Raw genomic sequence first — 27,744 nt, forward strand, 5'->3', positions numbered from 1 at the left:
ACAGTTAGTTCCCCTGACCAACCAGAGGCTCTCAGGAGCTACAGCCACACGTGTAGCTCGTTAGCAATCAAAGCTTTCTTTCAATCAGGATGTCTTAATTGTGGCAGAAGGACAAGCACATGTGTATCAAATAATATTAATGATGGCTCAAGTCCATTTAGATATCCCAGTCAGCCATGACAGTGAACCAACATGTACAATACACAGGACTGGAACTGGGACACCAAAATGCAAAGCAGATATTATTCATGTCACCAATTCTGTGTTTCTTATGGTTTGACACATCAATATAAGACCTGCATTAGCACTTGATTTGTGGCCCTGGTGTTTGAGTAGTGATAACTGAAGCATAAACAAAGGACTGTGCAGGTAAAGAGTTTATCAGAATAGTCTTTAATGAACACTTCAACCAAATCACAGAATGGAAAACATGTTTGGAAAAAGAGACAATTACTTGTTAATTTCTCAAACCTTGTTGAGATAAAAACTAAAGAGAAAAAATAATTTAGAATGAATACTAAATAAAATAAATAAAATGGTGTTCATTGATTTAATTTACAGGTCCAGTATGCAGAAACAAATGTGCAGAGTATGAGTAGCAGCAGGATGGAGACATACGTCCATGTGATCCACACTGAAACTCCAGAAAACAGGAGACAAGAGGTTAAACATCATCTTCCTTCTTCAGAAAGCAACAAAATACATGAATTATCACTGATGTAAAATTCATCCAGTTTAGGTTCAATTCAAAGTGGACAGTGTTAACAATGTTTTAGATACAGTTTTATACCACCAATACCTTGATGAAGTTTTTGTTGCTGCTCAAGATTCACCCTAGATTTCCTTTGACCTTAATGAGGAAGATTTTTTTTCATATTACACATTTTCTAAGACAACTATCACAAATCAGTTGCAGTTTTACACACACATACCTGTGTTTACAGCTTCTCTGTGTGTGTGTTTAACTGGCATCATGGTTGAAGTGTCCAGAGATGAGTACACAGGATGTTGGATAGCAAGAGTTCGAGTATCGTTTGCAGGGTAGCGACACTGAATTGTCAGTCTAAAACAGACAAGACTTGCTTTACATGAGTTTGACTTTACTCAAAGACAGACTGTGTTCAGTGTAGTTCTCTCACCTGTACGGAGAATCTCTGTGTATAACAGGATCAACCAAAGGCAGAAAATCTTGATTGTAGCTGATCTGGTTTTCATAAACCAGGAAATTTCCCTCAGTCTAAAGAAATATGAGGAGATCAGAACAGAGGCCAGACTGTGTATTTTCTGTGTAGATTCTGAATAATAAGTCCCTCACAGTGACAATCGTCCCACAGGAGTCGAGGCTGAAGCTGAACAGAGCTCTGGCACCGTCTGTCTCCATGGGAACACAGCTGGGGTCCAATAGAGTGGTTCGGTTGGGGTGAGTGGGCGGGATGGTGTGGGTGGTGTCGACCACTGCCACCATCCTCCCTTCTGGCAAACATACTGTCACAGACACATCATTGTGAATTACGACTAAAACATAAATTCGCTGGTTAAATATAATAACAAGCAGTTTCATTTTGATCTTCCTTCGTGTACCTAATAGTTCTCTAGCAGGAAAGGTGCATTTATGGACAAGACTGTCCTGTACTTTCAGAGACTCTGCATCCACAACAGACACTTCAACTCCAGCAACGAGACCCTGCAATGTCAGCTCCTACATGAGGAAAGGTTTGCAAACGTGTTCATATTAACAGCTGTAATGGAGTGACATAAGAAAACAAGAACAAACACTGTAGATTGTAAACATTGATGGGAATGTGAAGACCAGAAACTTTTTTCATCTAAGTAGCTACAAGGTGTTAAAATCTTCTCTACCCATTGACATACTTTAAACGAAGACCTTCATTTCCTTAATTTCCTCTGAGAGTTAATTTACATCAGGTATTAGCTGAGTAAATGAGCGATTTAAAGAAAAGCTATGAGGTTAAAAAGTTATCTGCTAACAATGAAAAATTGTTCAAATAAGACATAGCTCAAAATGGCCCTGGTGATAAAAACAGCAGACACCTGGTAAGAAAATTTCAAATGACCAAAAAGAAAAAAGGGGAAGGAAAGACTGATTCACCTCATAGTTCATCCCAGGACTGTAGAAAGGGATCTCCACAGCTAAGTAGTCCTCCTGTGCCTCCACCACAAAGCCACCCATCTCCACCAGGTCCCAGTCCAGCCTGCGAGCTCCGAGGAAGAGCTCCCACTGCAGCTCGCCCTGGGCACCATGGGCCCCATGATGCAGCAGCACCAGGAGGCTGCTCTCTGTGCACTTCCCCTCAAGTCTGGGGGAACCTGGAGCTGCACCAGGATAGATTTGTTTTTGTCTTTTGGGGAAAGAGATCAGCATTTCATTGTTTTTCAACAATTTCTTTACATTTACAATCCACAGTGTTTTACTGCTGGTTCTCAATTATAACAACCAGACCTATTTTTATTCCATTACCTATCAATTACATAGACTTTATATTAATGTCCCATTTCAGTGATCAGTGAAATAGAAATTTGAAACTGCAAGTTGCAGTTTATGTAACCATAAAATGAAGAGACAAACTCTGACAGCACGTTAGTTAGTAAAATCAATCAAATGAAAATGTATGGTTTTATTCATAATTAAAAAACAGCCAGCAGTGATGACACATACACAGCTCAATGACATGCACCATGTTATTGGGCTGAAAAGTGCAAAACCATCACTATAATGATGGTAGATGACAACAAAGTGAAGAAACTGAACAATAACTCACCTGTGTACTCAACACTGTGCTCTATGGTGGCTTGATGGTAAAACACTTCTCTACTGGGTGAGATGTGAAGAGTAAAGGTGAAAGTGAGGCTGTACGTCTTATAGCCAGCACCTATATTCTGGGATCAGACAGCAGGCTGTTTCAAATCTTTCTGCTCTTCTGCACATGATGAAGCTGCTTAATGTGTGAAACTCTCACCTCGGGGATTATTTTCGGGTGTGACAACAGGAAACTGAGCTGGAAGGAGAAGCTCCCGTTAACGTGGGAGAGCCTGGACACCACGAGGTCTGTGTCACTCTGCGTCTGTTGGCTTTGGGTCCAGGTTAAAAGGTCACCACCACTGTCTACTGTCACCTTCTGGAGGGAGACATCAGGTGCAAAGGGGCCTAAGGTGACAGAAAACAGTCCCTCGGACAGGACTGTGTCTGTGGAGAGAGAGAGATGTATCTTCAACACACTGGAAACATGAAAGCTCCTATTTAGTGATTTTTTTCTTTCTGAAATGACAGATCCACTGATCTATTCACATTTTGGAAACATTTTAAACAGAACAGTTATTCCTTCCATACTTTTGAATCAGTTTAAATCAATATCACTATATCAATAAGAACATTTTTCAACAATGATGCATGTAAAATGTAAAATAATGAATCTGATGTTTCTCTGTTATGTTCAACATCACACACAACTCTTCTAATGTCTACAATAAAACCTTTGATAACTCACTTTCGTTGTTTTCGATTTCCTGTACTTTGAAAGCAATAAACTACAACAGAGCAGTTTTGTAAAAGGATGCATACTATGTTCACATATTTCTGATACAATACCACTGAAAGGTGAAGTGAAAAGGGGGCAAAAGTGCAGCTCTCATCTCTGAGGGAACTGTTTTATTTTAAATCTCATTGATTAGTGTTTAGACACCTTACCTCCATCTGTGTGGAAGATGTTAGCACCTTCCCACTGAACTTTTTATCAAATAAATACATGAAAGTGCTAAAATGGTCTAAGAAAGCCTTACTCTTGGTCAAGAAAGGGGTTTGAGGGATGGCAGGGGTCTTCAGCAGCCTGAAGGAGCGATGCTGTGTGAGAGGCCAGCGCTCGTCTTCCCACTGACTCATGAAGAACAGATCCACAGACATGGACTGGCCATACTCTCCCCTGATGACACCACTCTGGAAAAATCACAGCAGACATACTGAAGAGTAAAACTCAGTCAGTGAGAACTGTTGTACAGTGTATGTGCACTATAGTTAAAATGCACTTATACTTGTATTTTATATCATTTTATGTATTTAGTTTGGCTTTTATTGTGATGCATCTTGTGACATCTGATCTAGAAAGGTCCATTAAAAACTGAATTAATTTTACTTTACTTACTTTACTTCAAGTTAAAGTTCAAGTATATATTCATACTGTTTATTCAAAGAGCACATTTTATTTATATACCTTTATGTGTCCACCATGGGCTCCTGTAGGAATCCTGACCTCCACTCGCCCCTCCTGCAGGCCGATCTTGTATCGTCTCTCTTTAATGTCAGATTCACTCAGAGTTTGGCCGTTAACTCCGAACCTCATGCCTCTGTCCCTGAACTGCCCACGAACTAGAGGAGACAGAATAAAAGGGACGGTCCACAGCAGGTCAGACCCATCTGTTGTAGCCTCATCTGGGGGTGAGAGAGGGAGGAGGGAAGAGAAATGTGAGACATTTCACTCTGGTATTTTACCAAATAGCCGAATAGCATTAAACTGTACTAACTCAGGGCACAGGCAACAGTGGTGTCAACAGCTAGGAAGTTGCTCTGGAGTCGGTACAGGACAGCTGCACTGACAATCTCTAAATCTACTCCACTCACCTGAGAAAAACAGAGAAACACACACAGCATACGGTAAACACAAAAACACAAAGTCTAAAGGCAAGAATCTTAAATAACTGAACGATGCAGGTGTAATCATGAGTAAACAATATTGCCTCTGCGTACCTTCATGAAGTGAGAGAGAGGGGAGGAGTAGGGACAGCGGAGGGTGAGATGATGACCTCTCATCGAGATGTGGTAGCGCAGAGCAGCAGCCTCGGTCAGGGACAACACCACAGCCTCTTCATGCAGCCGAGCCGCTCTGTGGAACATCACAGACATGTCTGCTCGATGACCTCCCTGCTCAGTGACAGGAGGCATCTAATCAACTTATATGACTTTATTTGAAGAGCTATGAAATTTAAACATCAGTCAAAAACATCCCAGTACTTGCCTTCTTGTCATTTTTGGATTTCTCAGTCAGGACAGGTAGCTGGATGGACACCTAGAGAGGAAACACGCAGTCTTCATACACATTTACAACCTCACACACTCCTCAGATCCTCTTTATACGCCTGCACGTGTTGGAAAAGTTAACTTTCAAATTAAAACACGTCCCACAACTCTTCTCCAGTATAGTATGCTTCATTCATAATTACAAAACATTTACCAACTTTGCTAATTATTGTTCACTAAATATAATCTTTCATCTTAATTCAATGAGAAGAATCTGCATTTTCAATAATGAAATGACTCAAATTTCTTGTGATGTGATGACATAGCTCTGCAGGTTAGTAACTCACCTCCATGTAGTTTTCTTCACAGACGATCTCTCTGGTGCTCCATCGCCCCTGGAAAGAGCAGTAGAGCTGGAAGGGGTACAGGCCCACCCTCCCATCCTCCTGCAGGTTCACAAACCAGACACGCAGGTGATAGTCAGGGCCCATCTGCAGAGCAGATACATGAAACAGGGAGTTTCACATGAAGGGCACTTACGCATCACAGCACAAAATGTCAGCCACTTGTACCTGAGTGTGAACATGACAGGCCAGGAAGGAGGCACGAAACACCAGGTCTCCAACATCATTGATTAGGACGGTGTATCCACAGAGTGCAGCCTCCTGATCAGAGAGGATGTGGTATCCATACTGGTCTAGTGACAACAGGGAACCATCATCAGAAAGCACAACTTCCACTGACAGTAGCAACAACTTCTCTACTAACCGTTTTCTGAATGAACATAAAGACGCATACCTTCAAAGTCAAAACGGATCATTGAGCTGAGGAAGCTGGACTTGACCGAGAGCCAGAAGTGACGCTCCAGGCATCTGGTCTGAAAAGGTCCTGCAAGTGTTAATAATGGCATTTTAGGTTTATTGAACTTTAAACTGAGATCAGAATTATCATATATATATATATATAAATATATATCTCAGCCTACTGAAAAAATTAAATATTATATAATAAAGACTTCCATTACAACCAGATTGTGATATGAATAACTTGAGTAATTGTTTTACAAAAGGTTGTCGTCTAAATCAATGATTCCAGGTAAACTGTGGCAAAAATAATAACAAAATAAAAAGTAATGTTTTGGTTTAATATCTATGAAGATTTCTTTCACATGCACAGTTCATTGCTTTGAATATAAATGTGATTACTTTATATGCTATTTTGCGTACATACACTGCTATATCATCATGAATATTTGACATTGTAAAAACATTCTTCTAAAATTGCAGGTAAACATGACTAAACCATGTAATGTTCAGTACAGTATCTCCTATATAATTCCACACTGTGTTATTTCATACTTTTTTGTGTTTACCTCCATATTCTGTATATAAGAGCTCTAACTGTGATAAAAAAAAATATTTCCCATGTGGAGGATTTTTTTAACAGTGCTGACATATAGGAGCCTGTACACTGGAAGGTGAAATATTATTAGTTATTAGCATGGCTGAAGGAGCCGGTGAAGACAACGACCCAGAGAAATGTAATGAATGAGGAGTTTTCCTCTCATGTCACCTGGGCTGGTGGTCCACGGAGGGAGGGCGAGGAGCAGCACCACACTGAAACAAACCCGATAAAAGCATGTTCCTGTCGTCCACTGTGAAACTTACCCACACAAAATATGGGGAAATGCTATTTTCATTTTTTTCAAGAGAAAATGCGGAGACTTAGTTGATGTGTGCTCTCGATGTCAGTCAGTGTTTACCTTCGGGAAACGTCGCCATTTTGAAAGACTCACCTGTAAATTGAGAAGCTAATTAGCGCCAACATTTTTACTTTAGTCCTTATAAACACACGCGGTATATATTTTATAAGTAGCCTGAAAGTCAATTAGCAAAAACTAACATTATATATTTTTTTAAAGAATTTACAACAGCTGTATTTGACTTGAAGCCGCTGAAATGAATGAAGGTGCTGAATCAAGCTGTGGTCTCACAGGGACATCTAGTGGAGCACAGGGTGTATTTTGTCTCTGATGTGAATTTACAGCACAGGAAGAAGAGGAGAGGAGCCCAGATCATCTCAATAGATCTTTTTCTTGTATTTGTGTGATGCTTTGAAATATTGCAGAGATGTGAATTATAATTTTAGGAACAATTTACAATGATACAGGGTGATCAATAAATTAAGGGCTATTGAATTATTTCTCTAAATGTTGGGTATTTTTAAGTTGACACTTTTCTTCCGTTACATGAGTATCAATTATTGTGCTATTTATTATTTTGCTGTGATGGGGGAATAAAAAAGAGTTTCTGAAGACAACAACAAGATTTACATTAAGGCCTCTTATTGTGAGAAAACTGTCAGTAAGAAGCAGCGGAGAAAAGTATGTCTTAGTAAGTCTCTATTGGGTGAAAAATATCCTTAATTAATTTGACAAACTGATGACACTGTTTTATATCATGTAGCAGCGGGTGTGGAGGCGGTGGAGGTGTGATTTGTGTGATCATCGAAGTGTTGGACCCCTCTCCTTCAGCGCAGCTGGATGCCTGCAGTCACGACATCCTCCACTTCTTCCCTCCAATATGAAATGTTACTCGAAGTCGAGTGTGAGTAATCAGACTTATGAGCCAGAGTCCCGTGGAGAAGAAACAGGAGAACTCAGCCGCAGAGAAGGTCACTATCTATTTAAAGCATGGGGTGAGGAGGTGATACTGGTTAATGCCATTTTCTGACGAGCCGTTCAGGAAGAAAACAACAACATCAATTTTATCATATTCACCTTTAAATGAGTATGTTTCAATTACAGGACTATTTTTCACCCATCTTATATAAATTATTTACATTATGTAATGCTATATCATGTAAAGGTGAAAAGTAACATGGATGTCTCGCACTTTATAGTATTATTTCAATAAAATGTTGTCCTGCTAGACATTTTTAAAATAATTTCCCTAATTAAATCCTAAATCAGTTAAAAGGAGGACCTTGAATTTTCCTTTTCTAACTTATGAAGCAGAGAAAGTAGGCTACAGAGGTCTGGTGAGCTCACTTTATTTTATCAGCTGGAATCTGCCCAGATGTGTAAGAGTATGGGCCAGACTTGGGCATGTGTTGGGCCAGAAGTTTCATTTTGCTATGTGTAGTACTTCCTGAGACCTGTAAACACACTGTGTAAAATTGACTTAAGCTGTCTCACAACTCTTGATCTTACGACCTTTTGGGGGTCCCAAACCTCAGGTTAAGAACCACTGAACTAAGTTAAGTGGGAAGATCACAGGCACCCTCTTTAGGCATCGTGTTGCAGGAGATGAAAATGTAAATTCCTGATTAAAGGTGATAATAATTTACAGTTTTCTCATCTTGACCAGACACAACTACATCCTCATTTATGTCTCGGCCTGTAAACAAAACACTTACATCAATCGTTTTGTTTGCAGTCTAATGTTTAGATGTTCATTTTCCTTGTTTAATTCCCACTGACTCAAAGTGACAGCGTAAAGGGTGGCGGCGTGTCGGAGTGGGTAGCAGTGTCCAGGCAGCCTCATTAACATTTGAGTCACATTGTGTCATTAACAACACTGCACAGCATGCAGGAACTCATGTTGTGCAGGACACCTACAAAGCATAGTGCAGCTAATCATGACTGACAGAAGTGAAACCATGTGCTAACATCAAGTTTCTCTTTATTGTCGTGTTTTGCATGTAACACTTCATAATTAATGTTGTTACAACACGAGCACTGACTGACCCAGAAGTCAGGTGTTGGAGGTTCTGCTGGACGTGTTAGGGGATCTGTTTCAGTCCGTGCTGTCATGGCTAATGATGACCTTATCCTGTCCAGTGACACACCTCTTCATCCCCTCACTGCCATTCCTCTTCTCCACCAATCACATCCTTTGGTTGGCTTGCGAATGAGGAGGATTTGAGGATGAAGAGACCTATTTATCAGCTCAACACTTCCCACTCAAACAGTGATAGCGTTCAGCTCCTGCACCTCTGATTGGTTAGAGGTTATATATTTTTTGGACTTTTGCAGCATTGCACATCATCTGTGTTGAAAAGAGCATCAGGGAAGATAAGAGGAGGATTCTTTTGTTTGCTGTTTGAGGTGGAGATGCTTGGCTCTCAGGTGCAGGTACTTCTGGTGGCTTTGTTTTCCTTTGTGCTGCTGGTGCAGGTCAGCGGTGCTCCACGCAGAGACATGCAGACAGAAATACTGAGAGCCGACTTCGCAAACAACAAGGTAATTTTATTATTCATTAATTTCATATTGTGCGCACTTAACTTTCTCAAATACAGGAAGTACTTTTTAATGGAAGTTAAGTTAAGATATGAACAATTTTGTATAGGATCTGGTGATCAGAAGCTGGTTCACATTAACCCTCTTCTTTTTAAACTTTAAACTTGCAGCTTTTTTTTTTTTTTTTTTTTTTTTAAGTTGCCATTCCTTTCCTTGTCTGTCCTCCTTTAGGATCTCGCTCACTTGCTCTTGCTGAAGTTTGTGTCTGAACTGATGGCAGCGAGAGTCGACCAGATGCTCCCCGAGCTGGAGGAGGAAGAGGTGGGAGTCAGGGAGGAGGTGATGCGGCGGCACCTTCCCCTCTCCCAGAGGGAGCGCAAAGCAGGCTGCCGCAACTTCTTCTGGAAGACATTCACCTCGTGTTAACACAAGACGAGAGCTGATCAAGCTGGAGCAATTTTCTGTTTTTAAACTGTACTTTATTTCATGTTTGCTCACTTTGTCGTAATTTACTGCAAGATGCCAAATATACTGGCGTTTTTTGGTAATTGTAAACAATATAGCTGTATATTTTAAGATTGGTGTCAAACATAAACTTTTCTGATTTAAATATGTTTGTCAGGCTACATCATTTCTTTTATTTGTGTGTGTTAGAGGTGTTTCACAGATTTAGTACTGCACTTGAATGAAATTTGGAGAGTTACAAGAGACAAATTCAACAGGAATTGTCTACTTGAGGCAGCAGAGGTGAGATATCAAACACCAAAAACATTGGATGATATATTTCCCATAATGCAACACACAAAAAAAATGACAAACACGCTGATGAATTTGCTGACATTTTAATAATCTATTATGTTTCTACAACCTGCTTCAGAAGAAAAATCCATCCTTGGGTTCACATGCTCTCCCATTCATGTAACTAACGTCATTTCTACTTCAACAACCTGTCTATTCAGTACAAAATGACCTCCTCCTCCTCAGTGTGAATTCTCAGCGGACTGAAGTCTGCTGCAGTACCGTGGGTTTTGATCTACAAGCTCCAATTCACAGCATTTTAAACAGTAACGATGACAAATGGAGTTGGCATGATTCAGGATTTTAAAAATGACACATCTGAGCATGAATGAAATGTTACCTTGGTGGTTAAAAAAAAAAAAAAAAAAGAAGCTGAATAACGCTAATACAGTATATACATCGTGAGATAAATTAACAAGTGATGAAAACTCTGAACCGTTTTAGCATGAGCACAAAAAAAAGCAGAATTCACAGACAAAGCCAGTTTCAAAAAAAAGGATTGTTATGAAACTGAATGACATCCTTGAGGTAAGGCTTTCAAATTTCTAGCCCTTTAAGTTACACATGTACAAAATGAGGACGGAAACACAGCGGTTAAACACAATCATGACAAATACTGTAGCTCCAAAGTCTCAGAATATGACAACTTGGCCCACACGAGTGCAAGGATGAACAAAAATAAACTCCATATGTGAAGACTTGTAATCCAAAAATTACAATCCGTTCTCTTGGGGGGGAGGAAATACGTCAAATCAAACAACTTTTTTCATCTAATGTAAAGGATAAACAGTATGTAAAGGTATTTGTCAAGTAAATTAATTTACCCAGTATACTTTTAAATTTACTAAAACTTCAGTTTCATTATTTCCCCACGTTTACAGACTCTTCACATGAGGCTCAAGCTTCATATAGCAGGATGCTTTCAAGCCACACAAGTGACCAACACCCTGTTTTCCTTTAGACAGAAGAAAGCGTTCGACTTCATTGCACCATCGTCTTCAATGTAACAGTCAAGTATAAACCAAACAACAAATATTAAACAAAACCAAAGCAAGATTGTGTAACGTAGACATTCAAAAATGTTATTCTGGATGATTAAAAAAAAAATGGCAAAAATCCTGTTATGAGCTTTGATTTATCAGCTAAACAACATGATTGTAATGTTTGAATGATGCGATCTGTTCAAGCAAATATTGTAATAGCATTCAGTAAAAGTTAAAGAGAATTAAAAAATAATTGGGTTGTGGGGTTGTAAAGTTAACTAAACATTCCTTTCGTCTACATTTCTTGTTCTACGAGGCTACTCACTGCAAAGATTCACTGCACTAAAGGCTACATGCTGTTCAAAATCTGTTTCACTGTCAAACCAAAGCAGTCTGTTATGTACAGTCACAGTTGTTGCTTTATGTGTTTTTAAAATGCTTGTTTTGAGGCAGTTCTGCACTTTGACATTTATTGTTTTACAAATGTACAGGTCCCAGCGTTTAGACGAGCAGTCATCCTCATTATCGTTTGTGTTGCTTCTCAACAAAAATGTGCATTTTCAGGCCTAAATCTGTGCTATCCCTCCACACTTTCATGGTCTTTGACAGTGATAATCCGAGTGATAACAATGTGCAAGCTACTGGGTGAGAAGTACCGGTGTGAATAAATGGTAAGTGGAGCCCAAGCTGCCTGCAGGTCAGGCTACTGTCATACTTATACTGAGCTAAATGTGTACCAAAAAAAAAAAAAAAGATTGAAAATGTGGTAGGACATCTGAATGAAAGGAAATTAGTGAGGTTGCAACTCTGATTTGAATCAGTGACACCAAAAAAGAAAACATTCCTCTGCAGCTGCAGACCAACAGAGGGAGCTATAGCAATGTTTATCAAATCATGATTCATGCTCAGAGCAACCAAAAGAAAAAACAAAAAGTAATTCACTAGACAGAACAAAGCTGGGGCATATCCTGTCTGCGATGTCAATCAGGTGTAATATGTCGACTGTTTGTGAGAGTGCTGAAAAGGTGGCGTCGACACAGGAGCTTTGTTAGCAGTCAGTGGAGATTTTGGCTGAGAGGTCCTGGATGCGGCGAGCGCTGCAGCTCTTACACAAGATGTGGCCATCCAGCGGGTAACAGCCTCGACCCTCCCCTTCAGACGACAGCAGGAGACCGCATTCCTGATGAATACAGACACTCCAGTCAGTTCATCTTAATGCTCTCACATGGACTTGTACCGCAAATATTTGTAGTAGTAACAAATCCACTGTAGAGAATATGGTAATATATGGTAATTTAACACAACATTTTCCAGGAAAGTTTAGAGTTTTTGCATAAATTATTTTGGTCTTATAAACTTTGTAAGTACCTTAATAGCTTAAAAGAAACTTTAAGAATATAAATTGCATATTTTTTCAGCCTTTATTCTTCAACCAATACTGAACATATGTCTACTCAAATGCAACTCTTCAAACTTAAACTTGCTTAAAACTCTTAAACCATCACCAAAGAAATTTTTGAATCAACAGATCTTGATGATGTTTCTGGTATTTTGCTGACTCACCTCACAGACGTAACAATTGACATGAAAGCTACGGTCCAGAGCCACTATCCTGACGGTCTCCTCCTGGCCCGGTTCAGGCATGATGGGCTCACCACACACCGAGCAGCGCGGTGCATACTTTCTGTCAGGGACAACAAGCATCAAGGTTTTCACTCAGTGGAAATTAGCGACACTTTGTGCTTTAGCTCCAAAAGAAAGTCAGACATAGTATTACATAACAATGTTCAGCGTGGTGTGTGTGAATGTGTTTGTACCTGTGAAAATCCTCTATGCAGTGTATCTGAGAGGTGGCGTCCACAGTGAAGGGCACACCGTCCAAGCAGCAGTTACACACCACACATGTGAAACAGCGAGGATGGTAGGCCTTTCCCATGGCCCGCAGGATACGGTCCAGGATGGGCTTGGAGCACTTTGAACAGCGCTCTAGTGTGCTCTAAACACAAAGATGGAAATAAGAGAATGGATGATGGTAGGACTCATACTGCAAAAAAGTACAGTAAAGTTTAACAGGAAGTATTGAGATATAAAGCAATGAAAACAACTGACAGAAGAAAAGGTTTCTGTTTTGGTCAAGGATGTGAAGCTGTGATGGATGGAAATAAAACCAATGACACTGTCATTCCGTAGTTCCTTCACTTACAATGTAACAACTCTCGCAGTAACTCCTCTTGTCCAGAGCGTAGAAGGGTTGCCCTCGGAGACGGGCGTGGCAGGTGATACATGTGAAACACTCCACGTGAAACACCTGCTCCATGGCGATACAGCCACTTCCATCACCGACCACGTTGTCACCACAGCGGGCGCAGCGACCTGAAGCAGGAAAGGTTGACACAGAAAATGTTACACACTGTTTTATTTTAAATGGCAAAACGCAGGTTTTGTGGTGTCATAAAGTCATTAATGTCATGAGATGGGACTGTACCAAAATACTCCTCTGCAGGCGGGTGGTTCATGTCATATACCAACTTCTTGGTGAGTCGATCCAACTCCTCCTCAGGCCTGGTTGTTGCTATTCCCTGCTGGAAAAGGGAGGATATGGGTAACTGGGTATTGACAAGAATGAATTCAATTTCATTTAAAGCTCACTTGTATTATTTAAACAGACTAGAGATGCAGGTTTGTGCCCCTACCTTGCTGGTCTGATAAGCAGGACTCTGTGCTGACCCAGTTTGATTATTTTCCATCCCTCTCTTAGACACTGGAACCTGGTTGGCTCTTCCTCCAGACCCTGAGCCGCTCCCCTTGTACCCTGTCTCAGAGTGCAAATCTTGAGCTTGTGAACTGGGGTGTTGAGGGTACCAGCCCTGAGGACTTGCCTGAGTCTGGGGTGGCGGGCGAGACACGTGCTGGCGAGGAGGGGGTGGAGTGTAGGCCTGCTCCGCCTGCCTCCCTGTCTGTGAGTAGGTGACAGGCTGTGCTGTCTTGACCTGGACACTGAACCTGGGCCCGGTGGGAGTTGAGGCAGTGGTATAGGAGGCTGGAACAGGCTGAGGGTAGGGTTTAGGGGTTGAAGAGGAGGAGTAGTAGTCCTGCTGGTGGGAGGTGGAGTACTGAGGTGTCTGGTGCTCACTGGGGTAGGGGGGAGCCGGGTGGTATTGGCTCTGGGCATGAGCGGGGTAGCCCATGGCTGGCCGACCCTGAGGAGGGGCTGCGCTCTGGTGTGCAGGCTTGTAGTGATCCCCTGAGAGGTATTTGTTGTAAGGCACATTGTCGTACAGCTGTGGGGAGACGTAGTAGTAATAAAATGAAGAACTGCCAGCAAAATTGATTATGAAATTGAAAGTGACTTGTTCACATGCAGTGAAAGAAAACAGTGTATTTTCCTACTTGTGTGCTGGAATCCTGCGGGTGGTTGTCCAGATCAGCGAGCATACTGGTGAGGGAGTCTATATCGGCATCGATTTTGGAGTGGTAGCTCACTGGCTTCTCAGGTCCACGATGCTGACACCACAACAGCATTAAAAACATGTTAGTATATAAGGACTGTGCAGATGTTCCAATGACTTTTCCAGTGCTTCCCCCATAGCTTGGAGGTCCAAATTTAAGCATGTCCTCACCATCAGCTCGTAGCTGTCCATGTGAGGGCTCCAGTTGCGCTCTTCCTTGGGACCATGGGGAGGGGAGTAATAGTGATCACTAGATGGATGATGGATGGGTCCACCTATTAATTAGAGAACAGACATCGCAGTGTGGATGGCAGGTCTTGTTTTAAATATGTTTCACAGTCTTTTATGTCCGTCCTAAAGCAATACTGAAATGCTTGTATGCATATTGAAAGCATTATCAGTCACTGAAATCAAACCTTCAACACGATAACTTCATAGTTCCCTTAGAATGATAATGTCTGCCTGTTCAGGGCTTATTGTATGATTTGTATATGGACTGTAAATGGTTCCCACTTTGCTGTAGTTATGAAAAGGTCAGTAGGCAGAGTTACAGTTACTCATGAGGAAGGAGAAGGTTTTCTAGTACAACTCATCTCTTCACACAATGGCAGTGATTGTACTAACATTTCAGGCAGTTGTACGGAAACACATGTGTTTGATATGATGACTCTGCGTCTAATACTGCATTCTGAGACCAGGATGTGTAAGTCTGACATATGAAATAATTTAGTTGTACTCTAAGTAGATTTCCTTTAAATTACCCCCAGTCCCTGACTCCAGTATGTGACTGTGGCATCCAGTAAGTGGCATGGTCTTACCTGTGGGTCCAGTAGCCATGTACCTATTGGCCATCTCTCCTCCTCCTCCACCATTCTGGTCGTAGGGAACATATTTCTGCCGAAAGTCGGACACGCCCTTCTTGTTGGGGGCTCGGTAGATCGCTGATCCGGCAGAGTGGGACATCTGTGGCACGGCTCGCTCTGGGCTGTCCAGAGTCCTCGGAGGAAGCCAGGTGGGACCGGACATGGCAGGCTTTTGAGATCAGAAGGAGGAAGGAAAATGCTGCTGTTATGTTATTCTGACAATAAAGTTTATTTTGTAAAATAAGTGCTGCGTGCATTTAATTTGTAACAATGCAATGGCCTCCTGACTGCAAATAAGTGCCTCACAGTGTTGCCTTTACTTTGCTTGGTAACAGTTCAGTGACTGCGCATGACTATGTTTTCAGCTTTTAGCCATGATTTGCATGAACACAGCTGTAGCTGTTGTGTGTATTTTTGTCATAGGTAACCAATGGAAACTAAGGGATGCCTCAGACTTTGTTTCCTATGGCAACAGGGACACACAGATTGAACAATAGGTTCCTAGTTGAGGAGCAGGAAGAGAGCAGCCATTCTGAAAGGCATGGGGATTTCCAGCAGGCTCGCACATTGCCCCATAACATGTGTGAGTGTGTTTGTGTGTACTTCGAGACACAAACACTCGTGCAAAAAAATCTCCGGCACACACGTAGGACACACACTCATATACAGATACACAAACAGGTGCAAATTTGTGGCTGTCCTTTGCCTGTTATTGTCCACAATGGTTATTGTCTTTGGGTGTTTATACACCAGTATCAATGATTTCCAAAAAAAGCGGAGACAAAAACAAGGCAGGAAATGTTGTGTAATGATATGTGTCTGTATACTTGTGAACACCTGGCTCATAACAATATATTATGTATTCTCTGCGGGATAAATAACAACACTGGAGCACACAGCTGAGCTGAAAAAGTGCTGACCTGTACCTGACGGGCTTCAGGATACTGGTGTTAATAAGGAAAAATACAACTGAAAACATCACATATATTTCAATGCATTATATATATATATATATATATATATATATATATATATAAGTGTCAGATATTGTCTAACAAGCAAAGGGGTCAGGGCCTTTAGTGCTCAACATTCAATGCCTGAGAATGAAACTCATTTTGATTATGGATTCATCATTTTACACATATTCGGGAGAAAAAACAAACACTGCTCTTTACCACTCCACAAATGCAAGAAACTGCACACATCACCAACTCCACATCATTATACAATGAAAATACAAAATATGGGGTGAGATTAAGTACAACATTTCAGCACTTTGGGAACTTCTGATGGACTCCTGTCAGCATAGTTATCATTTTACAGAGTGTGAATGACTAACTAAAAAATGAATTGTGATTAAGAGTTCATGTAATAAGGAAGGAAGGTTATGCATGAACGAAGCCACTGTGTGACTTACACAATGGCTGATGAACTGCAAGCACAGAGACAAGCCACAGTAAATCGTTATTGTCAGAGAGGGGAAATTAATACCCCACTCAGATTGATTGTATGTGGGTTGTGTGGCCGTCATAAATCCTTGTTGGTAAGCGGATTATAATGATGGATGAGAGGATGATGCAGCTATACTGAAATACAACGCCTGAACATGGGACTTAAGCCTTTTGGTTTATTTTAGACTTTGTGTTCCTCTATTGTTTCTGTTCATGGGGTTGTTGTAGGTACCATTACACCATTGAGTGCCAGCATGGACTTAGCTGACACTCCACACTCACCATGTGGAGGAAAGAGTGACCACCACCTCCACTGCCGACCTGAATTAAGTCCCTGTCTGAATCCGGATGAGCAAACACTCAAATCCGAGGATGTCTGGGCCAGGAAATTAATCTCTACGGTTTTATCACTCTGTGTTCAAAGCCAATTGTGAGGTTTTTCGTGTGATTTAAAAGACAACACTGGAGCATCTGTCTATTTATTACTCTTGCTGAATGCAGAGGAGCCGCTGCAACACATGAAATGTCAAAGTTGATGACAGTGACAAGACTCAAGCCAGCGGGAATAAACAAAGAGGACATCCGGTGGTTTTTCGAATTACAAAATAAAATGTCTCTACCTCATACGTTTCTGCAATATGGAAACTGATTAAAAAATAAACGCAGCACAGCTAAAACTGGTGGCAAAAGCAAACATTTAAGAGGTCAGTCCGAATAATTCCTACTCCCTGTTTTATGCACAGTATTTCTTATTCTGTAACAACTGGGCTTTTATTTTGAAGGCGACGGACTATTATTCGCTTTAGCTTTGACACAGTGTGGCTGTATGTGCTAGTTAAAATGAATAAAATGACAAGTAGACAACTCGATTTAAATCAATGTGTCAGGAAACAGGATTAAAACTATATCCGCAAACAGAATATCTAATCGACGTTAGCAACCTGTTAGCATTTCCTACCTTTTACAGTACCTTTACTGTGACTCCCCTCTTCCCTTCGGTCTCATCTACAAATCAAGAACAATACAAAATTGGTTAAAAAATAAAAATAAATAAATAAAATTAAACATAGTCGACAAATAAAAGACACGTTAGCGATATTTTGTCGGTTTTAACGTTTCCGTTAGTTCCGTTACAGCAACGTTAACGGCTGAACAGACACTAACTGTCCAGTAGTTCGTCCAAAACAGTCCTTTGTGCACCACATATGAGCAAAGCACACCACTTACGTGATATAACGCCCCATAATGTATGATAATTATCAACAATTAACTTTAATAACAGGCTTGTCTACTTGTTTGCTAGCCTGTTTTGAACTCGGGCAAAGCTCCTGCCTTGCCTCCAGGCTAACTTCAACACAGCCGAAGAGGAAGCGGTGAAATAACCGACACCTACCGCCTGAAATGAGCCAGACAAACACAACGCACACCTCCGTTTAAGCGTCCAAAGGTCAGGGAAAGTTTCCCCGAAAGGACTTTCTTTTAGCTTCGGCGTCGTTCACCTACTTTGTCCCGGATCCAGAGGCCTTCAGCAGCGGCGGCGGCTCCTCACCGCATTCCCGACGTGTGACGTAGCTGCTCTGTGTGCGTGTGCGTGTGTGCGTGTGCGTGGTGAGGGGGGGGGGGGGGGGGGGGGGGGGGGGGTCTGTCACATACAGCTCTGAAAATAAAAATAAAAATAAGAAACTCAACAAGGCTGTACTGTAAATACCGTCCTTGTGTATTTTATTTAAGAAACCCATAAATAAATTAAATGCAGATTTCATAAAGCAATCCCAATATATGTCCAGGTTCAAAAGTTATTTAATATCCCACCGTTTTTTGGTTAGGGTGTGCAAGGGTGTTCAGTTTTTTCATATATTTCCAAAAATATTCAACACTTTTCTCACATTTTTTCCCATTAAGATAATACTGGAGGCAGTATCTAAAATCTCAGGATTTGCCATCTTTGTTTTATGTTCAATCAACACTTTCTAATTTTTGAGTTTATGAAATCAATACAGCCAAGCAATAAATATAATTACATCTAGGCCACTTAACAACACATACATTTATAGTTAAATAGTTAAATGAATCACAAAATGATTATAAAATATGGAATAAAAGTTTTTATGTTCATATTACAATGTGAAAAAACACTAAACTACAACAAGAGTTTGCAACACATAAATGTTTTGTTGTCTTAACATAAAACTGGCACAATTTTCTGTTTTTAGCAACTTATTACTGACTAGTACACCTACTTTAGTAAAAACTATAAAAACATTTAATTTTAAGGCTGTCTGCAACAAAGAAATGGTTGTTGGTGTAACTTAAAATCTCTGAGGAGAAACAAAACCTAAATTTGTGTTATTCTATTCACATCAGCCAATTTTGATATTTTTGAGGTGAGATCCTGTAGCCTATTGTACATGGCTGTAAAAAGATGATTTATGCGTATTGACATTATAAAGGCGTCAAAACCTGAGTGTAATAAAATCTGTTTATGTACAGGTAAGTACATACAGCAGAGCGGATACTGTACAGGCCAGCCAGAAAAAAAAAATGTAAATAACATTAATATACTTGATTAACACATGTAGTAAAATGAGATTATTTTCTATAGATATTTTACAATTTTTTTTTTTAAATTCAAAAATTTAGCTATGCACTAAACGAAAATAAACACTAAACTAAATAAAGAAACGACGCACTCTCGTACAAAAAGATACATTTGTGTTATTAAGTGAAAATTAATATGCATATGTATTTACTGAAAACCAGAGCAAAGTGTGAAAATGTATCAAATCAAATTTATGCAGCACTGAAGCAGTCCGTCCTGCATCCATATTGCTGAACATTTTTTGAAAAAGTGCCACGTTCAACATTTGAAACACAAATGATTCTCCCCTCAGGACCTGAGGATAAATCAACTGTACCACATGACGTGATTACGTTTTTATTTAGCATTAGCCAACTATCAAAGTGTGATTTGTGTTTATTGTGTTTATATTTAAGGTTATTTCATTTTGGATTCTGGTTGTAAATGTTATAGCTTCTCATCATGCATGCAGAGTTTGGTCTTTGGATTTCTCCATAAACCCAGTTGTTTATGGAGAAATCTGCAAGCAGCAGTGGCATATGAAGGTCACACACTCGCCTTATTATTCTGCGGTTCATGAGATTTGGGTCAACCGTTACCCCCACCCTCTTTCTTCTTCCTCCCACTCCACCCAGCACTATGTTGGAGGGCTACTGATCTCCTGAAGGCATTTCTTCACAGGAAGGGTTTCATAACTATCATCTATCTTTTTATTTCCTAGTCTATCGCTGCCAATAAGTGGACAAACAAACAAGGCTGCTCCCTGGGATCTCCCCACTTCCTCCTCCTGTTCCTCCTCCCAGTAGCTCTGTACCGTTTGCCCTTATATGTCCACAGTCCTCTGCAATCACAGGAAGAGGCAGTTTAAGCAGATCTGTTATTGTTGCAGGAGCTGTCACCACTTTGGCACCAACGGGGGGATTTGAAGTCAAAGCATGGCTTCAGTCCATACATTATCAGATGAACAATATAGTTCTGTCTAGGCAACCAGGAACCCACAAAACAAGGGGGAATCCCTGTCTTTGTTCTGAGTGACAGCCGTTTAATAGACGTTGAGAATTTTGGATGTTCATTAAATTTTACAAACCTGACTTCAAGTTCAAGTTAATCAGAGTCTTAAATTTGACAGTTAAAAGTTTTTGTTATCACAATCAGGGCCAGTGGGTCACTGACGGACACTGACAGACGGGGGTAAGAAGCAGGAAGTTACTATGAGCATTGCCCAGCTTTGCCAACGGGATAGACTCAATGGTTTCCGCCCATTGCTGAACCTGTTTAGTAATGTTCTCACTTTTCCTCAACCGCCCCCCCCCCCCCCATCCGTTCTTCTCACAATGCCTGGAAGTAGCCAAGACCTACATCTCCCTCTCTGTTTTCTTAATTGTTGTTTTCCTTTATGGTTTTTTCCTTTTTTTCTTTTACAAAGCACACAATTGATCCAGCCTCCATCCAAACAAATAAAAGCACAAGGACATGCACACGAGCTCTACACCCCGTGCAAGCACTTCACTTCCGATTCACATTTTCAAAGGATTTATATCAAAATACAGTCACGTTTGATTTTCATTTCATGTTTGACTCAAAAGCTTTTAAAACAACTTGCTGTCTATAAAAGATGTTTTACTTCCTTACAAGTTGCAGTGATCTGCAGACAGGTATACGTGCCAAGGAAGTTATGTAATCACTCTTGTCTGTTAGTTAGTATGTTTGTTTGTTTGTCAGCAGGATTATGCAAAAAGTACTGAACCAATTTGCACCGAACTTGGTGGAGAGATGGGGCACGGGCCACAAAAGAAGCCATTGAATTTTGGGTCAGATTCGGATTATCTACTATGAATTTGATTTTTTTCCTCTGAAGTCTGGTGTATGTGTTTTGACAAAGGTCTGCGCTCTCATTTTCTAGCTGGTATAATGTCTTGCAGCCCATTCATGAGTTTTGAAGTGTCTCCTAGTTAACTGTATGTATACTGTTCTCTACAATACACTTTGATCCTAAAAGACAAAAAATATAAATTAGTATTGTAGGTTATTTTGCAGGTTCACTACACACTGTATGCATTGCAGATAGAAACAAGGAATTCCACATATTTCTCTCACAGTAAAGATGCATTGGACGCAGTACTCAATGTTATTGGTGAAAATAAAAGTAAATTTCTCTGTATTAGTCAAATGACCTTTTTTTTTTTTACCAGCTTTCTTGGGCAGGTAATCTACCCTGAGTCAACCTTGAAGATTTTTCTCCTCGTTCTCCTTTTTCTGTGAAACACTTTGATGTGAAGGAAACACAGTTCATAGTTCACTTTTGCAGTGCCTCAATTAACTGTCCTGTGCCTGCTTGTCTGTGAACCCAAGGCTACACTCAGGATGAGGTAACTTTCCGCTTGTTTTTTAAGTCATTCGTGACCTCTGAGTCCTTGTCCCCTCACTCCATTTACCCCCCCCCCCTCCATCTCCATTTCTCCTCCCTTGTCTTCTGCTCGCTTTATTGTTGACGGATGTCCTGCGCAGGCGTTTTCATCCATGTCTCTGAGCAGCTTCGCAGGATGCATTCAGAAGTGTGTGTATGTGTGTGTGTGTGTGTGTGTTGGGGGGGTGGGGGGTTGAAGGGCAGTTCCTGCACATCTGTCGGTTACATTTCTCTCAGTAAGGGCGGGGTAAAGGTTGTTTTTCAGCACCAGGAGAAGGTGTCTCCCATCTAGAACGATCGATTTTGTCTTGCTTCCTTCCTCTCCATCCTCATAACACAACGCCTCTGCTCTCGGGCAGCAGGCCAGAAGCTTCCGGACACTGTTGGAGCACTTATTAATCCCTGTTTACCTGAACTAGTCAACTCAGCAATGACACAGTTTGTCTTTACCATTGTCATACCTTTGCTTCCTATATTTGAGTGACATCCTCACAGATTAGGATGAAATGTTTGATAAATCATGCGAATTTTTTTCACAACATTTGCAATAATATATAAAAAAAAAATCCCTTGATAAAAACAGAATCTCAGTGATGACATTGGCACAGCTTGTTTATCCAGCAATATGTTGGTCCTCCAGCTTCCTCTCAGGCGGTTTCCTCTGTCCTGGAGAGGGGTGAAGGGTAGGAAAGCGTTGGTGGGGGAAGCCTGATGTTCTCTGGCTTACCCCTGGATAGCCAGGCACGTATTGCATCTCCCCAAGGGTCCTCATATATATTTTTTCAACATGGCACACAAACACTATCCTTTCCTGCCATTACTTTGCTCAGAGCTATGGGGGTTTAGAAAAACTAATAGCCCACTAAAAATACTTGGAGCCCGGAGCCTGGGCCGGGGCTTTTTTTTTTCCTGCGTTGCTTCCAGTGTACGCATGGGCCATTGAGGAAGGAGGAAACGAGCAGCTCTGGTTGTATGGGGGTTTCCTGCACAACATTATAAAGAGCTCCCTCCCTCCAGCCTCCCCTCACACTGTTGGTCAGAGCCAGTGGAGGCTGTGGGTGAGCCCCTGCTCCACGTCTTTGATTGTAGAGTGAACACCGAGCCGAGGGGGTTTGACATCGGTGTGGTGCGCGTTAGTTCTCGTCCCTGCTGGTCGGGGTGAGTTGGGAAATGGTTTTATTGGTATATTTTTTATGGGCTTTCTGTTAACTGCTTGACTTATTAGTTTTTAAGAGGAGAAGTATATGATTCCCTTTGTTCTTGATTAATCCTGTTAAGTTTAGAAAAGCCATCAGATGTCATGTCTTTAATTTTTAATTCACATTTCTATTTAAAAAATTAATGTCTTGATGAGCTCTCTGTAATGATCATTTTGCAGCACTTTGCAACTCCTAGTAAAGCTTGAGCATTCATAATAAAGATCAAGTGGATTAAATGGAGGTTTCCTGTGTTTTTCCTCATGCAGGTACGAGTAGGGAGCTGGTCTCACCTAGATGTGTCTGGAACACTCCAGTCTATTTATTCTATCAGTTACACGCAGGTACGTTGTTATTGTGGATCTTTTCATGCAAAGATTCAAAATTTCAATTCATGCATTGTGACTAAATCATGTAACGCACTGTTACAGTTGAATCCCAGGTTGTGTAATCCCTCTGTCAATCACACAGATAAACGTGATGGAGGTTATGGGAGGATTCAGGGTCGACAGGGAGCAGGAGCTGAGGGCTGAGGGATATGTGAAGGAGTTCACACGCCACTCCAACGATGTGCTTCTGAACCTGAACGAGCTCCGGCACCGCAACATCCTGACCGACACCACCCTGGTCGTCGGCAACGTGCATCTAAGGGCACACTGTGCTGTGCTTGTGGCCTGCAGGTCAGTGCACAGTGCCACAAAATAGTCCCTCTGCATTCTTACGCCATGCAGGAGGCTTGAGCTTTTCTCTGACTGGTGCAGTTTTCAAAGGAGTATTTCCCTGATGACAATGGCTAATGTGTTTCCTCTCTTTTCCCTTGATGACACAGTCCTCTGTAATGTTTTAGACTTTCCTCCGGTTGACTCATACTTGTTGTTTGTCCCTCTAATTTTGTATCGTCTCCTTCACTTTTCCTGCTTTCCACTTGGGACATCAATTGTCTTCATCTTCTCATCTCTTTCCTTCCATTTCTGTGTTATTCCCCTCATCCAAAACAATATCATCCTTAAATATTGTTGTCTTTCTCTCTCCTCTCAGTGGGTTCTTCTACTCGCTGTACTCCCGCCGTGTGCTGCTTCAGGGGCGTGGCGGCAGCAGCGAGCAGCTCATGACTGTGACTCTCCCCAACACCTTGGACCCATCCAGCGTCTCCCTGCTGCTTGACTTCATGTACACCTCCCGTCTCCCTCTGACACCGAGCATCGTCCCAGGGGTGCTCGCTGCTGCAGCTTACCTGCAGATGGACCACGTGGCCGATACCTGCCGGGATTTCATGCACCTGCACTGGTGAGGGATTCAAGCCAGGACAGGTTTATTTTTTTGTGGATTAATACTGTAGGAGATGCTGAGATATGACCTCATAAGGCTTTGGATCTATTTTAATGTTCAATCTTGCATGTTTTTGACTTGAGTGATTGACAGGTTGGTTGTTTTTCAGCAGGGAGAATGTGAGTGCAAGACACCCACAGTTGGAGCTGGACTCCAGTGTGTCTGTAGCCTCTGTTGCCCCCAATGGAGGAGACCTGCCTTATCCAGGACCAATAGCAGGGGCAACAAGGTAAGAGAAAACTAAAAAAATAATTTAATTAATCTGCTGATCTTGGCAACTGGAGCATATTAACATGCGCGAGGGTATGTTTACAGATTGCCACAAGTGTGTCTGCCGGTGGTTTGTGTTTGTGTGCCTTTGTCTGGTCGACAGGTTTTAGCTCATTATAGCACTTCCTTTGTTTCTCCTGCAGGGTCCCTGCGGAGGGTGGGGGCTCTCTCAAGCAAGGGGCTTTCCCGTCCAGCCAGCCCAGGTCAAAGGAGCTAAAAGGAGAGCCTGAGTCGCCCCTCATGGGCACCCCGACCCCATCTCCAGACAGCCCCGCCCGCTCCAGCTGCCAACCGAACTCTCCAGCTGAGTCCAACACCTGTAACAAGAACCTTGTGGTAGGTTTTCAAGAAAATCAGGAATGATCATAATACCGAAAACTAACACCAGGAGTCCTTAAGAATGTGATAAATAAATTGAAGTTATATATTGTGTTTCTATTTTCTTTTCTTCAGAGTGATACCAAAGCCCCACCAGACCCAAAGGCCTGCAACTGGAAAAAATACAAGTACATTGTCCTCAACCCTCTGTGTGCTGCGACCACAGTGAAGGAAGAGGAGATGGAGGAACCCCAAACTCAAGCGTCACCCATCACGGACAGGATGGGTTTGACACCCAAAGCCCCAGCAGAGGCGTGGTCTGGAGAAGTGCCTGGTCAGATTGATAGGTAGGAGGCTTTTGTAAACTGGAATCATAAGCAATAAAAACAGAGTGTGTGTTTGCAAATCCAAATTCACGAACCTCTCTCCATCAGACAGGGGCAGGCCTCCTGCTACGAGGGTTCTGGCCGAGCCCCTCCCCTCGGGCCATCCCCCTCTGTGGATCCCCTAATTGTGCCCCCAACTCACAAGGAGGGAACAGGTATAAAGCAAAACACCTTCATACAGCAGAAGAAGTCCAAACACCTCATTCCTCAGACAGTTTCAGTATTTTCAATACAGACTTCACAACTGTAGAGTCAGTCACTGCACTGGTGTGTTAAATATCTATTTTGTGTGCCTCTCCAGTTTCACCCTGCACCATTTTCCCAAAACGGGACCCCACTGATCCAGAAGCTGCCCGTCACAACCAACATGCAATCAAGCGTGAGAACTACTTTGTGCCCTACTGTTATTCTGGCAACGTTCAAGGAGCCAAGACCACCTGCTCAGGTGAGGCTAGAAGAAAAATCTCCCCTATTCTCTCTTTCTCTGCCTTTGTTTTGTAGAAATGAAGAATTAAATAACAGTAAGTTACCTTTTGCTGTGGCAGGTGACAAGCCGTACCGCTGCAACGTGTGCGGCGCCCAGTTCAATCGACCAGCCAACCTGAAGACTCACTCCCGCATCCACTCAGGGGAGAAACCGTACCGCTGTGACACCTGCGGCGCACGATTTGTTCAGGTGAGGGCTAACTCTCTGAGCGTGTGAGAATACTGTGTATCCTCTTTGTCTCATAGAAATACCCACAGGTGTCTTTAAGCAGTGATAAATACTAGCCTGTCAGACATTTGAAGGACCTGATCTGGTCATTATTTCATTAAAAACAATAGAACACAGTTGGAAATTCACTCTTAATGTTGAATTAATTTCTGTGGGTGGGCAGAAAACATTTCATACCTGGCGCCAAAGTTTTATTCAAGGGTTGAGGCTGATAGTATTTTTTTTTTTTTAGCTAATTTGTCCCATTTGTCAAAGCTCTCATCATAATCATGTGGTTTGTCTGTGTGCTGTAGGTTGCCCACCTCAGGGCCCACGTCCTGATCCACACAGGTGAGAAGCCTTACCCCTGCCACACCTGTGGCACCCGCTTCCGCCACCTGCAGACCCTGAAGAGCCATCTGCGCATCCACACCGGAGAGAAGCCTTACACGGTGAGTGAAATTGCCGCCTGTTTGTCCAACGGTGCCACATCACATGACTTTGTCCTGTGGTGACCCTGCTGTCTAACCTGCTGATTCCTCCGTCTTCCCCAGTGTGAGAAGTGCGACCTGCACTTCCGCCACAAGAGCCAGCTGCGTCTTCACCTGCGCCAGAAACACGGGGCCGTCACCAACACCAAGATCCGCTACAAGGTCCTGACGGAGCCGTATCAGCCCATACTGCAGGCCTGCTGAAGGCTCATCAGTCACGACAAGCAGAGGAACATCTGGACAATAACTACAACTGTTAGAAAATGTGACAAATAATGTTTAGCATCAGCACGTTGTTGGATGAGGTTTGGGAGTTGGGAGCTATCATAACACACTTAAACATTATTAGTATGAATCTTATAGGTTAATTAGGAATCCTGGGTGGCTTTTGTGAGATGGAGAGGATGTTGATAAAAGTGTTTTTGAGGGTTTGTGAAGGGAGAGAAAGAAGGGAGGGAGACATGGAAAGAAAGGATTTATACTTGAGGTTGTGTGCACACTGAATTATGAAGAATTGTGAGTCTGTGAACTGTCTGAAAGAAAGATAAAGCAAGTTTTATGAAGGAGGAGGCGGTGAATAATGGAGTTTTTGGAGTAAATTAGAAGTGAACATGGGTTTTAAGTCTGGAGAAGCACTTACATCAGTGTTAAGATACTGATCTTTTCTTCTTAGACATGTATTTAACTCAGATTTATCTTAACCTTGAGGCCTGGGGCCTGGGGCCTGTGTGTTCTGCAGTGATATCTGTTTTTATGGTCCAAGCAGGCAAAGGACTTAGCTGTCTTGTAGTGAAGGTAAAGTATAAAAATGAAAAGATATGTTGTTTTCTGACATGGGAAAGGAAAAAATACAACTGTAAGCAATTGGATGATTAATAATAATGTTAAATTTGTATGTGTATGAGTTCATTTGCTGGACAAAGATGGTTTTGTACAAGTTAAATTAAATTTTTATATCAATTGGACTTTTGTTGTTTGGTGTCTCATTTATTTATCAAACAATGATGTGTGTTATGTTGTATATGATGGAAAAACAAGAGAATATCCAGAAACAAGGGTCTGGTTTTAAAAGATGGTCAAAATGAATTTGTAAAGAAAATAATTTGCTGACCACACTGCACGCATTTTCAATAAAGTGTGCTCTCTCTCTGCCACGCTTCCATGCTTCAGCCTTTCTCCTCCCTGAACTTCCTTCCTCTCATTAACGCACTCTTTCTGCCCATGAATCACGTCTTCTGTCCTGCCATTTTTCTAGATTTTTG

The 27,744-nt window shown here is 41.7% G+C and overlaps 4 protein-coding genes and 1 long non-coding RNA gene across 16 annotated transcripts; 3 read left to right on the top strand and 2 right to left on the bottom strand.

Annotated features, from left to right (window-relative positions):
• Positions 1–121: 121 nt before the first annotated feature.
• LOC139607302 (uncharacterized) lies at positions 122–1,420 on the top strand. Its single transcript, XR_011684830.1, has 3 exons — positions 122–369; positions 562–663; positions 1,335–1,420. It is a non-coding gene; the product is annotated as an uncharacterized lncRNA (long non-coding RNA).
• LOC139607295 (uncharacterized) lies at positions 371–7,003 on the bottom strand. Of its 6 annotated transcripts, none has more exons than XM_071460048.1 (19): positions 6,792–7,003; positions 6,602–6,691; positions 5,828–5,917; positions 5,602–5,726; positions 5,377–5,475; positions 5,024–5,078; positions 4,760–4,929; positions 4,537–4,633; positions 4,227–4,444; positions 3,799–3,952; positions 2,979–3,205; positions 2,781–2,898; positions 2,111–2,334; positions 1,582–1,699; positions 1,316–1,485; positions 1,140–1,237; positions 933–1,063; positions 800–850; positions 371–640 (listed from the first exon to the last, which is right to left on the bottom strand). In XM_071460048.1, the coding sequence occupies exons 1-19, from the start codon at positions 6,808–6,810 to the stop codon at positions 543–545; spliced, it is 2,352 nt and encodes a 783-aa protein (XP_071316149.1). In that variant the 5' UTR covers positions 6,811–7,003; the 3' UTR covers positions 371–542. The 6 variants fall into 6 exon arrangements, with proteins under 6 accessions (XP_071316149.1, XP_071316147.1, XP_071316151.1 ...); XM_071460046.1 differs by having other exon boundaries at positions 4,760–4,933; positions 5,028–5,078; positions 5,377–5,520; XM_071460050.1 differs by having other exon boundaries at positions 5,377–5,520; positions 6,825–7,002.
• A 1,867-nt stretch (positions 7,004–8,870) lies between these two features.
• sst5 (somatostatin 5) lies at positions 8,871–9,993 on the top strand. The gene is made up of 2 exons (XM_071459432.1): positions 8,871–9,272; positions 9,501–9,993. The coding sequence occupies exons 1-2, from the start codon at positions 9,144–9,146 to the stop codon at positions 9,693–9,695; spliced, it is 324 nt and encodes a 107-aa protein (XP_071315533.1). The 5' UTR covers positions 8,871–9,143; the 3' UTR covers positions 9,696–9,993.
• Positions 9,994–10,095: 102 nt separating this feature from the next.
• Positions 10,096–18,419, bottom strand: trip6 (thyroid hormone receptor interactor 6). 7 transcript variants are annotated; one of them, XM_071459431.1, is made up of 11 exons: positions 18,317–18,419; positions 17,772–17,818; positions 15,318–15,531; positions 14,671–14,774; positions 14,441–14,554; positions 13,744–14,331; positions 13,536–13,629; positions 13,254–13,423; positions 12,868–13,046; positions 12,614–12,734; positions 10,096–12,230 (listed from the first exon to the last, which is right to left on the bottom strand). In XM_071459431.1, the coding sequence occupies exons 3-11, from the start codon at positions 15,523–15,525 to the stop codon at positions 12,099–12,101; spliced, it is 1,710 nt and encodes a 569-aa protein (XP_071315532.1). In that variant the 5' UTR covers positions 15,526–15,531; positions 17,772–17,818; positions 18,317–18,419; the 3' UTR covers positions 10,096–12,098. The 7 variants fall into 7 exon arrangements, with proteins under 7 accessions (XP_071315532.1, XP_071315526.1, XP_071315530.1 ...); XM_071459425.1 differs by having other exon boundaries at positions 13,536–13,632; XM_071459429.1 differs by having other exon boundaries at positions 13,536–13,632; positions 17,784–17,818; positions 18,317–18,395.
• Positions 18,420–22,822: 4,403 nt separating this feature from the next.
• On the top strand, positions 22,823–27,447 carry bcl6b (BCL6B transcription repressor). The gene is made up of 12 exons (XM_071459763.1): positions 22,823–22,956; positions 23,264–23,338; positions 23,466–23,674; positions 24,033–24,281; positions 24,433–24,552; positions 24,737–24,929; positions 25,047–25,258; positions 25,346–25,452; positions 25,599–25,742; positions 25,843–25,973; positions 26,306–26,443; positions 26,546–27,447. Exons 3-12 carry the CDS (start codon positions 23,475–23,477, stop codon positions 26,684–26,686), a joined length of 1,635 nt encoding a protein of 544 aa, XP_071315864.1. The 5' UTR covers positions 22,823–22,956; positions 23,264–23,338; positions 23,466–23,474; the 3' UTR covers positions 26,687–27,447.
• The last annotated feature ends 297 nt before the right edge of the window (positions 27,448–27,744 follow it).

The sequence above is a fragment of the Trachinotus anak genome, unplaced genomic scaffold (genome assembly GCF_046630095.1).
Source record: "Trachinotus anak isolate AG129_WGS33_773 ecotype Australia unplaced genomic scaffold, CSIRO_AGI_Tana_v1 ptg000023l, whole genome shotgun sequence".
NCBI lineage: Eukaryota > Metazoa > Chordata > Actinopteri > Carangiformes > Carangidae > Trachinotus > Trachinotus anak.